The 14,836-nt window shown below is 39.8% G+C and overlaps 1 protein-coding gene across 1 annotated transcript; it reads left to right on the top strand.

The window, feature by feature from the left end:
• The first annotated feature begins 11,552 nt into the window (after positions 1 to 11,552).
• On the top strand, positions 11,553 to 14,062 carry LOC146989752 (uncharacterized). The gene is made up of 2 exons (XM_085763552.1): positions 11,553 to 12,024; positions 13,114 to 14,062. Exons 1-2 carry the CDS (start codon positions 11,629 to 11,631, stop codon positions 13,441 to 13,443), a joined length of 726 nt encoding a protein of 241 aa, XP_085619678.1. The 5' UTR covers positions 11,553 to 11,628; the 3' UTR covers positions 13,444 to 14,062.
• The last annotated feature ends 774 nt before the right edge of the window (positions 14,063 to 14,836 follow it).

Here is a 14,836-nt window from a genome sequence, read left to right as displayed (position 1 = left end):
CAGGTCTTTCTTTGTTTTGTTTGCTCTTTTCTGAAATCACTCATGTCACTTTTTTTTCTCTTTGCGCTTCTCCTCATCCTCTTTTTGCTTTGATGCCTCTCTTCTGTCCATATTAAGCAGATGTGTGTGGTGTTTAGAGGAATTTAGTGCAGTCATACACTCCCTGCAGAGACATCTATGCTCCCTCCTTTCAATGATAAATATTCATGTCTTTGGTTCTGCTTTGAGCAAAAAGGTTTTAGATTTTAGATCACTGGGTCAAGAACAGCATGTTTGTCAGTGTGTACCTGTCTGTAGTCGTTATTGGCTGACTGAAGACACAAGATCTTCCTGCAAGCCTGCACACACACAACCAAAACCATACACACAAACACTCAGATGGTGCAGTCCGATCCCGATTGTATTTTAATTTTAACTCGGTGGTTTTACCTGTTGATACTCTTTAAACACAGAGCCACAGCAGTGCGTGCAGTGTGCATTGAAACAGTGAGTGTTCCCATCTGCAGCTACTTTGTGTTCACCTTAATGACGAAAAAAACTTTAAAACATTCATTGTTTTGTCTCTCACTGTGAGACAGTCATCTTCACAATCAACAAATATTAATCTTATGAATCAATATTGGTTATTCTTTAAGAAAAAACTGGTGCTGCTCCTCGGAAAACCACTGGACCATACACGACAACGCAACACAACAATAATGTGCCACTACATAACTCGTGATACTTTTACCTATTGGTCTGTCTGCAGCTACACTGTAGTCACACACACACACACACACACACAACCACAACCATACACACAAACACTCAGATGGTGCAGTCCGATCCTGATTGTATTTTAATGTTAACTCGGTGGTTCTACCTGTTATGGTGATACTCTTTAAACACAGAGCCACAGAAGTGCGTGCAGTGTGCATTGAAACAGTGAGTGCTCCCATCTGCAGCTATTTTGTGTTCATCTTAATGATGAAAAAAACATTCATTGTTTTGTCTCTCATTGTGCGACAGTCATCTTCACAGATGTCTGTGGGTTTTTTGGGGGGGGCTCCCACAATTGTATTTCATAATGTATGCAAGCAAGTAAGAGTGGTGGGTAGTATCGTTTGGCTTTGGTGGAAAAATATGTAACTGAATCAATCAAGCATTGTATACTGATAGCACCAGTATCAAACATAAAAGTCATTTTAAAACATTGGCACTGTAACATGTAATAAGAGTTTATGATATATTCAAAGTAGGTTTATCAGGTCAGTTGAAGAAACCCATAACTGCACTGCAAATGACATAGAATAAAAGTCCCACAAGTAGAAATATGCACGAACCAGTAAAACTTTTATTTTTCCACATCTGCTCTCTGGTTTACTGTCAGTAGCTGTCCACGTTTCCCTCTCTGCTTATCAGAATCAAAAATTAGGAATAGTTGTGTAATATTTGCGTTTCCTTTAGAGAGAGGATTGGTGCCATGCTCGTACTTGTAATCAGTAAGTAGCCTATAGCCTTCATAGCCGCTTCATAGACCTGGAATCAACAAATGATATATAACATGCCAATCAGTGAGATTAGGATGTACAGGTTAGGCCGACTAGATTTTATTTTCTTTGGACAGATTCTGACTAGCTGTTTCCATCCAGTTTCAAATCATTATGCTAAAATAACCTGTGTCACATATTGAATTTCATAGTGCACCGACTCAAAAGTAAATGCTAATAAATAAGAACGTTAAAAAAAGACACTTGAAAGAAAGAGATATAAAAAAAGACACAAACAACAACAATAGATTTAAAAGAGCAACGATACAGTTGGCTCAATTTTCTGGCTCATACTGCTACACTGCTAATAAAGTGCAGAGGTTTGAGGTAGGTGTTAACCAGAGCTGCTGCCGTCCCATAACCTTTATCAAGTTGCCATTAATAAGTGTACTTCCCATATTTGAATTCAGCTACATTTTCACACAGAAATTCGGTCTATGTGAAATAACCATTGCACACCAAGTAAGCCCATACACTGTACTGTACAAGAACATGAAGTCTGGTCGCTTTTCTGCTGTTTTGCTAACCCTGGTCCTGGCCATGTGCATTTGTTTACAACGAAGCCGGTGAGAAATCAATCAATAGAGTGGTAGATAATGTTATATAAGATTTTACAACATGTATATTTGTGTAGTTTAAGGGACACATTTGTTTTGCACAGAGTCAAGAGCTTGGCGGCCCTGATCTTACAAGGTTGGTTTTCAGCCAAATGATGCAACAAGTGACACGCACTGGAAGGCAGAGAGCCTCCGTTCTCCCTCGTAACAAGCTAAGACGTTTATTAAACCATCATAATTACTCCAAAGCGGTTTAATTAAGTTAAAAATGTAGCATAGTTAAGCTACAAATCCTGCATAGTTCCTCTTTAACTATTGCACTTCGCTAATGCATTTTCATTCAGTTTGTTGTTATTGCAGACATGCCAGTGTTTGATTTTGTTTTTAGACACCCAAAAGATCAGAGGATCAGCAGCACACATGGGTTTGGTTTTGCTGTGGATTCTCCCTTTAAGTAGATCATCAGTTGGATCTTCATGCCGTCCCCCCTGCTGCTGGAAACTACCGTGCCTGTTCCACTTCTCAATGGCATTCTTGTGTTAATGCATGAATCATGACACTTTGACTGTGCTCCTCTTTCTTCCTTTCCCTCGCTCTCATTCATATCTCTCTGTCCCTCTCCCTCTCCCTCACCCTCCGTCTCTCGGTAACGGTTTAACCATCCACAGATGACTTGCTTTTGGGACTTCCTCTGAAGTGCTGATGGGTCACACGCATGACGACCAGGTTAACAAGCAGGCAGGTTGGGGAGGTTGGGGATAGAGGGTCATGGTCAAAGGTCAGGATAACAGGGAAATCCCAGAGCTCAATGCAGGGACACTCGTCCTCCTGTGGGGAGATTTCTTCAGAAAACCTGCTTTGATGTGAAGCTCCTATAGAGCACTTTTTCTCCAACAGGTGACAAAGATCTGTTGTTACATATCCTGCTTCCTTTTTTGCCTTACAGTCTTTGTTAGCAATAGGTTCATTTAAATCTACTGTTACAGTGCAACGAGGCCACAGCTCATGATGCAGGGATGCAGCTGTTTACGAGAAAGACTCCATAAGGTGTGGTCGGTAATGTACAGATGATATATCGTATCTGTTTCTTGTAGATTTATGTGTTTCTCAAGTGAAATGATAAAATGCACAGCAGATAATCATAGATTTTTGTTTTGCATTAGTCTGAATCTTGAAGATAATCATCTCTAAGATCTATAAGTGGAAGAAAGATTAACACATATTCAATGGTGACCTTATCTTGGTTTACCTGGACATGTCAGTTTTTACACAAAACTTTAACTGTTTATAGATTTATGTCTGAGAAATTCTGCTTCCTGTGCATGTTGCAACTGAGACGAGACTTGTTTGAAGTGTAGGTTATTTGAGCACACTTCAAAACTTGACAATCTAAATTAGTCATTAAACACAACTTGTTCTTAAATCGACTGTGAAAATGTGAATGAATGGAAAAGCAGCGGTTTAAATGACAATTTAAAGGCCGTCACACCACAGTGGCGTCTTCCTCTCTATAAATCAGAGTCGTGGCTATAAATGCCCGACTGGAAACACTTTGATCACTGGGGAAAAAAATGAGTGAGAGAGAATGAGAAAGAGAGAGAGAGAGAGAGAGAGAGGGAGGGAGGATGTCTGCATTTCTCTGGTGAGGTGAACCCCAGGTGTTACCGGGTCATCTTTTTCCAACTGGACACATGAGCATGTTTGGGTGAATTTAGAGCGTAAGTAAAAAAAGTTGACAAATTGAACAGAACTCCTTGGAAACCTGTCATCTTACCAACACAAAAAACAAACAAAAACCTATATTTATATTGGGACAAATATATAATGTGGCCACCTTCAAACGCACAAACTCATTACACACTGTCGCTGTAGTGGGGGAGCAGCAAGTCAGGAAAAAATGCTGATAGCTGCTCAGCAGGTACGTGTCACCTCATCCTGCTCTTTGATAAGCACAGACACTTCCCTTTAGCATGGGACTGACAAACACACACACAAGCACACACACACATGCACTTTTTTGTGTGGCAGTGACAGTCCACAACAAGATGAGGGTCCGAAGAGATTTTATCTGTCCTGTCACACATTTATTAACCTCTGAAGGCCGTGTCAAAATGAACTTATAAAAAATACATGATTAGTAAAACTGCACAGAAACAAAAGCTCAAGTTCGTTAACAGGTTGAATGTCGCCAATTGATCAGAAACGGGGGGAAACAAAACATGAATGTGTGATCATTGTTTTTGTCTCAAAATGTTTCCTGTGTGTGCAAAAGAGAAAGTGTGTGTTAAAAGGAGAACAAGTAAATGAAAGGGGCAAAATGAGTCAGCGTTGTCATTGTCACACCTAGAGGATGAGTAAGATGATGGGCGAAGCACAAGAAAGGAAGGGAGAAGTCTCACAGAAGCCTTAAATAGTACAAATGAGTCTCAGTCTCTCTTTAGCATGTATTCGTCAAAAGGAACAGGATGTGTGTGTGTGTGTCTGTGTGTGTGTGTGTCGATGTGTGAGAGAGAGGCAGCGAGAGACTTTACAGGATCAGCACACTGGCAGTATAGAGCTTTGTCATCCCCCTGCTGTTTCAGCCGTCTACCTGCCTCCAGAGCTCCTGACCTCTTCCAAGTTGTCCACATCATTATCACACATTTAGTTGTGGTCGTACTGTCGGTGTTGTTCACACAAGGCACTTGTCACTTTGGTCAACTTTAGGACTGAAATGATGTGAGATATTGCACTTTAGAGCAGTGGTTCTCAACTGGTGGGTCGGGACCCAAAAGTGGGTCGCGGACCCGTTCTGGATGGGTCGCGGACAGCTGGTCAAAAAAGTAAATAACATTTAATGCACATCTGATGTTGGACATGGTCTTTTATTTTGAAAAATAACTTATTTTGAAAGGCATGCATCACGTGAACACATGCAGTTGTAATGGTCCTCCTCACTTTCTTATTATTTGCTCCATTTGCTCTGAATGCAAGGATATCCGTTTCTTATTACTGTGGCCTGGATGCAGTGAAAATACCTTGTTTTGTGGGTCTTTATTTTGTGCAATTTGATATTTATTCACTTTTGTGAATATGCTCTGAATGCAGAGATGCATTAGAAGTCAAATATATCGTTTTGTGCAGTTTGATCTTTTTTTATTCACTTCCGTACATGCAGTTGTCATGGTCCTCCTCAGTTTCATTCATGTGCTCTGAAATGCACTTTGCTCAATAAAAAGAAAAATGAGTTTTTAAAGCCTTTAAAAAAAAAATTATTGGTTTGAATTCTATAAAAGTGGGTAGCGACTTAATGACCATGGGAAAATGTGGGTCCCAGAATGAGACTAGTTGAGAACCCCTGCTTTAGAGGACGGTTGAATGTGATGGTGCACACAGCAGAAACCCTACTGGGATGCTGCAGCTCTCTCAGTGGGCATGTGCGTGTGTGTGATGGTGTTTGATCAAAGCTGTCACGCAAACTAGGTTCCGCAGCCGACTGGAAAAATGTCTCAAACAACAGTGAAACAATATGAGAATAAACCACACGACTGAAAACGGTCACATTTTTCCTGCCTCACTGTAAATCACTGTAAAAGGAAAAGTCACATGTCTACAGCAGGACACCAGTTTGACACAACAACGGCTGTCATGACAGTGGAGGGATCATTCCAGTGGTTTCTCATGCTGAAGCCCATAAGTCTCACACAATTTTCCAAAGCATACCATAAGCTTCAAGGCTGATTCCCTATATCTTTTTGAAGATATTTGAAACCTGACTGGCATGGGTAATCCACCACAGAGAGTATTTTATCCTTTTTTTTTTAGTAATCTCTATTAATGTATTAAATCTCTATGATTATTAAAAGTTACATTGCTGTTGCAGGGTAATACAGTCCTTTTCCAGTGCATTTGAGGACACTCTTGTCATCCAACATATGTGTTTAATATATGCTGTATAGCGTTTTAATGCGAGAGAGGGACAAATTCATATTAACCCTTAAAACAGCAATATAAAACCTATTTTTGTGTTTCATCAGATTTCACATGCTGGAGTTGCAATGATTGCTTCACAACTATGTTATTCAATAGTATTTCAGTGAAGGTATTAAAATAGGACAAAAGAAAGTTGTCTACAAACTCATTGTTCACTTAAAGCAGAAGTAAGCGATCCGGTCGTTTTGGCTAATGCTGCGTTCCAGGTAGGCTTTTGAAACCGTAAATTACAGCTTCAAGTCACAACTTACGACTTTGTAGCGTTCCAGGCAACCCACTCGTGTTTTTCCGACCTGTTTTACCTGTGAAAGTGCACTATAACTGCCACTCATAACTTCCGACCCGTGCGAAGATCGAACTGGTACGACTTCACAGGTCGGAAAAACACGAGTTACGAGTTTCCTTGAACGCACCATAACAGTCCTCGTCCCTACGTCACCACATTCAGGCGCGTCCCTTGGCTGCACACACAGCCCTGCATGCCGTTCTCTCTCCTCATTGGATAAAAACTGTAGGATACGATAAATGTTTTCTCTTCGGCTCAGAGCAGAGCAGAGTGACTGAGAGACCCGTGTTTCAGACCAAACACTCTATGTAAGTGATTGCTGTCGGAAGATATAACTATTTAAGACTTATATTAACACAAATATATCACTTACTTCTGCTTTAATTCAAGAAAGTTTTACTGGATGTATGACATGCTTTGAAAATGGTTGATGTAGGCTATAATTAAACGGGCTAAAGTCAGTGCTATGGCCACAGATCTCAGTATGAATGTGAGTGTGCATGCGCGCGTGTGTATTAGGATTACTAACAGGATCATCTCCTACCGTCAATGAGGTGTGAACCCCAGACTTCTCACGCCCCTACCACCGCTGCTGCCACCCCCTTAACACCAGCCCAGGTGTCAAAGCCCCCACTGAGGTGACACTTATCACTGGTCTGGGAAAGAGCAGCTCTGCAACAACACACACACACGCACGCACACACACACACACAGACACACAAACACTCAGATACCAGAGGACGTCTTGGGTTGGAAAATGTCTCTCCCTCTCACCAGATATTAAGGTCTATAGATTATCAGGTCTGGACAAGTACGATAAAAAGACTCACTACAGCAACTGGTTAAAGAACAGTCTTTTTGATTTTCCAACTCTATTAAACTGTCCATTCAAAGATTTTGCCCTTGCACTATTCGCACTAGCTGGCTCAGCATGGCCTCGTACATATAAATAGATAGATATTTTATTGATCCCAAGATGGGAAGTTACAGTGATGACCACAGACAGACACTCACTCGCCCAGAGATTTATCTATGACTACCTGACTGCTGTCTGTTTTTAGGCTGTGTATCTCGCACTGTTCGCCCTCCTCCTTTCCTCTGAAGATAAATATGTCACTCGCACTACAGAGGATGTGTGTCTTGTGTGTGTGTGTGGCTGAGAGAGAAAGTGTGTGCCGTCAATTTGGGATGTTGAGTCTCCCACTGTGGGGCAGATAACGCAGCAGACAGACAAACTGATGAGCATTAAGAACCCAAAAACCTATTCATTTTCATCAGGATTACATCAGAGATTAGTTAAAACATACTTTTCCCCATTGGGCACAGCAGGAACTACTTTGTTATTATAAACTCAATGAAAACATTTAGGTTTATTTTGCAATGAAATACTTCAACAGGACAAACATGTGAGGAGCCGGAGCAGCACAACATAAACAGCTCTGGAGGACAGTAGCCAAATGGTTGCAGAGGTGACCCTGTGACCAGAGGGTCAGTGGTTCAAATTCCTGGACCGCCTGGCAGGGAAAGTGACTGAAACACAACAACTGTCATCAAGACGACGGCATGGAGCAAAGATCCCAATACTCAGTCAGTGCAGTGGATCAGGCCACTTAACAACAGCAGTAAACTGAACTTGGTTTCTACCAGATGCTGCAAAGAGCCTTTCTCCTCCAGTGTTTTGAATTGAATTGAATTGAAATTTGTTTATTTCGGTCATACAACACCAACATCAAAATCAACCATTTTGTGTGAACAGTTTAGCCAAAACATATTATACACAATTGCAACCATACACACACACACACAAAAAAAAGAAAATATCATACAGTGACCGAAAAGGGAATAGGCTGAAGCCCAAGGCTTATATTTGCCTATCCTTTACACTCTATGAAATTAAATTACCTAGAATGTCAACAGTCCAAAATAATAAGATGAAAATAATCATTACTGTATTTTATAATTTTTTCATTATTTCACATTTCAAGGCTTTCTTAAAACTCAACAAAGAACTACATGTCTTCAACTCATCACTGAGCTTATTCCACATTTTAACTCCTAAGACTGAAACACATTTGTATTTTATATTAGTTCTCACTTTACACATTTCAAAAATCAATAACCCTCTTAAATTATAGTTTCCTTTTCTTAATTTAAATAACTGAAGGATACAAGCTGGAAGGCTGTTGTTCTTTACTCGAAAAATGATTTCCATTGTCTTTAGGAACACAATATCTGAAAATTTTAATGCATTAGATCTTAAAAATAGTGGGTTGGTAGGTTCACAATAGCACTTCTCACTTAAACTGTAAGTCACTAGAAGTAAGCTGGATCGTTTTTGTGCAAATTAAACAACTGATATGTGGAAGATGGCAACTAGAAGTTATACAGTTGCAATAGTGAGAATGAGAATCAGTGTAAAATAATATCTTCATGTCAATATTCAAACATACAAGTCAATATAATGTGAAAATATTTGCAGAACTTTAAACCCCACTGATGTGTTGTTTCTCAGTGAAGATTTCCATTTACTGTTTTGTTTTGTTGAGCTGGGCTTCTGCTCAAGTCTCTGTGGCTCCCTCTAGGTAACTGTGTGCACACGTTAGCTTGTCGCTTGTGGGTTTGTTTTGGAGTCAACTTTGTGCCCTCCTGCCTGCAAGATGTAGCCTTGTATCATCTTAGAAACACTCACTACAACAGATGACGCTTAGTATTTCTATTAGATAACCTCAGCTAATATATTTCATTAGGATTCAGTGTGCCTCTTGACGCCCTGCATCACTTCCAAGTGTAATAAAAATGTTTCAGTTATTGTTTTATCCCATGTCCTTATAAACACTATACTTTTCTGTCCACCTGACAAACTGAAATCTGGGTAACCCTTTATTTTACAGGCTGATAATGTCATGAAATGGCCAAGAAATAACAATTAATTGGATAGTAATGTCAAGAAATAGCCTCGAAATAACGGTCAATTTCAAAAAGATTACACATGCTTTTCATGCTTTTAATTTTTTGGGAAAGGCCAGAATTATTCTCCACCAAGTCCTTACAATTGACCGTTATTTCTGGGCTATTTCTACACAATCAAGTGTTATTTCTTGGCTATTTCTTGACATTATCACCTAATTAGCGGCCTGTATCTGCAGTTTTCATTTTCTGACTGCTATTTTTGTGATAAACTCTTAAAAGTGACTGCAGCACCTTCAGAATGATAGAGGCTCAGCTGCTCCCTTGCTCCATTATAGGCACTCTCCTTAGTAAGCTCTCATTTGGTCACATAAAGCACAGTATTTTGATTACAAAATCAAACAAACACATCAACAGGCATTCCCACTGTGATTGTGGCTCCATATAAAGTAATGTTGAACATGTGTATTTAACCCCCCTAAGCATTTTGGACAACAATGGAAGTGGCTGTTTCTTTGTCAACAATCACAACAACTGTTTATCAGTTGTTGTGATTGTGTATATTATTAGTGTTGCCATTTTTAAATGAAGGTGTCTTGACTATTTGGATCCCAGTAACAACAGGTTGCTGCTTCTTGTTGAACCTATGTGGGCAGTCTAGACGGCCGTGCTGTAATTGCCTGTGCGGTCACATGTGACATCCCTATGATAATAGCTGCTGTCCTTATAATTGCTATTATCCATTCTGCTGCCCCTGTAATCTGTGCCGTCCTACATGACCAGTCTTCCAGGTGACACTCAGCCACCAACAGAGACGAAGCTTGAAGTGTCACAACTTGGCAGCCTTCACATGTAAATGATACAGTGATGTAAGTATTCATCACACCTGCCTCGAGTCTTCATGTGGTTACCATTGAAAAACTATTCAAATTAGCACTCTTTTAAATTCTGGCCTTTGATAATCATATGTTATCCTGAACCCAAAGAACCGAATACCAGTGAAAACGGCAGCATAAGTATCTAAATGTGTAACACTATGATTAGTGCAAGAAAATGTTGCTTCATAATTGGTTAACACAACTTTGCATAACGTAAGTGGTATATCAAATCAAATCCACTCATGTTTTTCACAAGAGGGACATTACAGGCAGCAGCTTACACACAGAATAAACCACAAAACGGCACGTTACACTCTAATGATTTACTGTGATGTTTTTTCGAGCAATTTTTCGGGGATAATTTCTTTACTTATACAAAACATACACTTAAGAAGCCATCTGCCACCTGACAGCAATTACGTTAATTATGAAGTTTGTACCATAACCAGCACTTCTAGTGTATGTTTACCATTTCTGTGTTTCAGTAGCATAGATGAGAATATTTTTAAACCCAAATGACACATACAGGGAGGGAAGGAAAGAATAAAATACTATATAATCCCAAAACATCATGGACAATGCAAGCCAAACACACACAGCCACACATGTGATTTCTAGTCCCATTTCTGTGTTTTTTAAGAAGCTCATCAAAATTATTTCTATGTTAAGCTCCCACATGACTAAGGCATCCTGTTCTGTTAAACCAGCTCAACTACTCAGAGTCACTGAGACGTCAATGGGTAAGAAGAGGTGGAAAGAGGAGCAAATACGCCACCTAGTGCATGCAGACAAAAAAACAAAAAATACCACTGCAGAGAAGCATAAGTGGTATCTATCCAATGCCTAACTGATATAGGTGGCTTGTCTCTGTTATTACCTCATGTGTGTGTTGAATTTCTATCATTGCATCTTCAGTTAGGCTACTCAGTTCATTGCATCATCATGACTGAGTGCTATAAGTTTTGCAAGCCCAAATATATACAGTATATATTTGTTATCTCTTCTCTGCAGGATTCACTTTTAAGACTCATGACCTTATTTGATATTATAGCCTCTAAAATAAAATTTAATCCACAGATTGGAGTTTAAAAGATACAACTGAAATCCAGTGGAGATGTTGTGGCTGGGAATTTATCAAGTAGCCCTGCATTATTTATTCATGTATGCATCTTACTTCCTATACAGTAATTAGGTACATCATGGACAGAATAAAATCAACTAATTAGTCAACACAACCTATACTTCTATATTTACAAGTATACTTGTATATATATTTGTAAATTAATGTGTGTCATTAAAAGTCTTTTTTTTTTAAGAAAAGTTTGAGTAAAATATATTCTATTATAACATTAATTATTTCCAGTCCAGACACAGTGTCTTGAAGCCTATTCAATCTGTCAATGAAAATCAAAAACACAACTTTTATTTTGAAAACATGGAGCCCCGCACTTCCTTCTGCCGAGCTCAACCTGACGCGGAAGACGAACCGTGGTCGTCGGATGCCGACGAAAGGACTTCGCGGTGAAGTGAAAATAAAGAAAACAGAAATGAACACAATGGAAAAGAAACTGGCCGACCTGATACGGGAACACCCGAATCTGTACGACCAGTCGCGGCGGGATTACAAAGACACCCTGAAGGGACATCTGTCGTGGAAAGAGATCGCCGTCGCCATGGAGAAGCCGGAGGAAGAGGTGCGCGTGAAGTGGAAAAATTTGCGCGATAAGTTCTGTAAAGCGAAGAAGCGAATGGCGAAGAGAAGCGGCCCTCTGCTGGACGACGAGGAGAACCAGCCGGAGAGGCCGCCGGTCCCGGTGCTCTTCCACCAGCTGGCCTGGCTCAGCGACTTTGTCAAACCCCGAGTGGAGCCCGGGATGGTGGGAGACACAAACGAGGTGTGTGTGCTTGTTCACCGCTCTGCCATTTATTCACGTATTTGTGCAGTGTTGACGCCGTTGTTGTTGTTGTTTTAATAGCTTTAGCAGCTAATATCTAACTACTGATCACTTATTTTGGCCGACGGAATCACGGCTACTGCTACAACAGGTTAACTACACTTACACACGTATAACATAGCTGTGAGTGTGTAGTTACACATCCGTAACGCAAACTAGATGCATGTTTTAACCATTTTAGCACAAGCTAACCGTATGAAAAGTCCGTTACTACCTGGTTACTACCGCTCAGCACTTCCGGGTGTAGTTTTTCAAAATAAGAGCACCGATTGTAATTTAACGTCAGGTGGAACAACACTATACGCTGTGTTTATCTCATAGACTGTCTACGCAGGACTTCACAAAGTAAAGTAATATGATTTTACCTCTTCTAAGGTTAATAATCATCAACTATTTTACATTTTATAATAAAATGTAAAATATAAGAGCCTTGATGTTTTACCAGATTGGTCCTTGTACCTTTAGACATTGGGCTTTTTGATTTTTCTGCAAATGCTGGACGACAGACAAATGAATTTCCCTTTGGAGATGAATAAAGTAATTCGTATTTGTACATAAATGCTGTACTATGGTAGACCTACACATGATTTCACTTATTTGGCTCATTAGTTCAAATCTGAGGATAGTTCATTTTCATTAAGTGCCTTTAGGAAGTAATTCCAGTGAACGAGCCTCTATGATACTGGGAATACCATCTTTAGATAGGATGTTTTAATTTGATTTTTATCTGTTTGTTGCGAGCATGACTGCTTGTGCTCTGTAATGGACAAAATATATTGTACCTAAAGTATCCTAACGTGCCTTTCATAGTTCTGTAGTGGAATTAATTCTCTCATAAGCTAAATTTTATACATTAGTTAGAAGCTAATATTTGCAGATAAATCATTTAAGGTTGAAAATGTGTGTAAAAATCATCAAAACAGTTTATTTTCATCTGTACATTTGCAGAAAAAACTGTTTAGATCTTAGTAGGAGGTTCTTGGACTCTGTCAGGCTGTGATCCACATGAGATGTTTTCACGCCACACAGGTAGCTGGAAGTGGTGACGACGTGGAGCGGGATCAAGACAAAGATGAGAAGGAGCACCACGGTCCTCTGCCTGTCGTTAGCACCAGTTTTCCTGCTTTGGAGTGCTGTCCAACCAACCTGAGGAGGATGGGGCTTTCTCTGAAACGTAAAAGGCAAGCTATCACAGACACTGAGATAACCTCTGCAGACGCCCTCACCAGCGTCAGAGACGAGGATGAACTGTTCCTGCTCAGCCTTCTGCCCTCGCTGAAGAGGCTGACCATGAAAAAAAGGATGGAGGTGCGGATAAAATTCCAGCAGGTTCTTTATACTGCAGAGTTTGAGGACTAACAAGAAAAATGGACATTTTTGGATGGATGGGTGGGTTTTGTTTGCCATATTTACAATACATGATTCATACTTGTAAAACTTCTAAACAGACTTGTTTCATAGTAGCTATGAAACTACAATAAACATAATTATTTTTTAATAATTTACACATATTCAGTGACATAATGAAATAATTTACAACTGCCCCATAATAACTGCCTCTTGTTTGAAGCTAATAGTGTTCATTCATTTAATTTTTGAGGCAATATGTTGTGATATTGTTATATTTAGACTGTAACAGTATCACTGCATTGTGTTGTTAAGGGTTAGGGTTAAGGTTGGGCTGGATAAAATATGTGTGTATATCTGTTTACTTTGCAACAACAGCACGGCACCATCTCTCATTACCTGAAGTTTAACTTTTCAAATTCTAACGTAACATTTTAAATGACTGACTTCAGCAGTTTTCTTGAACTTTTAAGAAACTATTGTGTCCAAAACCTATTTTTTCCAGACGGTTCATTTCAAATACATTTTGTACATTAGACAAAGTTCACACACACACACACACACACAGCATAAGCAGCTCTCCTTTATCTTTCTGTTGTCAGTTTATGTTTGACAATAAATATTCTCCTGCAAAAAAGTTTTGCTTCCTATCATTTTTCCTAGTTTATATATTTCCAAAATAATAGTCACTGACACTAAATTGTGTTGGTGTTACACCTTATAGTCGCAGTCTGTGAACCAGATGTACATGAATGCTTATTCCATTCACAATTTGGCACCTGCTGTTTCTCCCACATTGACTGGCAAATATTTAAAGGGATAGTTCACCCTAGAATGATATTTCGCTCATTATCTACTCACCCTCATGTTGACTAAGGGCTGGAAGAAGTTTCAGATTCCTCCGTCCCTTCTCTGAGTTACAGGGGGTCTTGGCGTAGCAGTGCATGTCCATATAACGGTTGCAAAGGGACACCGGAGCTCTTCGTAAAAAAACACACACAAAAAAACATCCAAATACCTCCATGATGCTCGTATGTAATGTCCGTCTTGTGCTGAAGCCCCAAATTGCGTAATTGTCCCGAAAAAAATTAAATAAGTCTATATTTTAAGCTTGTTTGTAGCGGAAGCTTCTCGAAGCTCCTCTTCCTGGTCCGTCCAAATCTCGCGTGATTCGCAGTAACCGCACTGACGCATGCTGACGCCGGCGCAAATCACGCGAGATTTGGACGGACCAGGAAGAGGAGCTTCGAGAAGCTTCCGCTACAAACAAGCTTAAAATATAGACTTATTTAATTTTTTTCGGGACAATTACGCAATTTGGGGCTTCAGCACAAGACGGACATTACATACGAGCATCATGGAGGTATTTGGATGTTTTTTTGTGTGTGTTTTTTTACGAAGAGCT

This window comes from Trachurus japonicus, chromosome 3, assembly GCF_045865225.1.
Source record: "Trachurus japonicus isolate A0001 chromosome 3, Traja_1.0".
NCBI lineage: Eukaryota > Metazoa > Chordata > Actinopteri > Carangiformes > Carangidae > Trachurus > Trachurus japonicus.
The sequence above is the reverse complement of the archived record's forward strand: the minus strand, read 5'-3'. Positions and strand labels throughout refer to the sequence as shown.

Coding starts and splice junctions, on each gene's coding strand:
- LOC146989752 (XM_085763552.1), top strand. CDS start 11,629: ATGCCGACGAAAGGACTTCGCGGTGAAGTGAAAATAAAGAAAACAGAA. Junction 12,025..13,113: donor TGGTGGGAGACACAAACGAG/GTGTGTGTGCTT, acceptor CACGCCACACAG/GTAGCTGGAAGTGGTGACGA.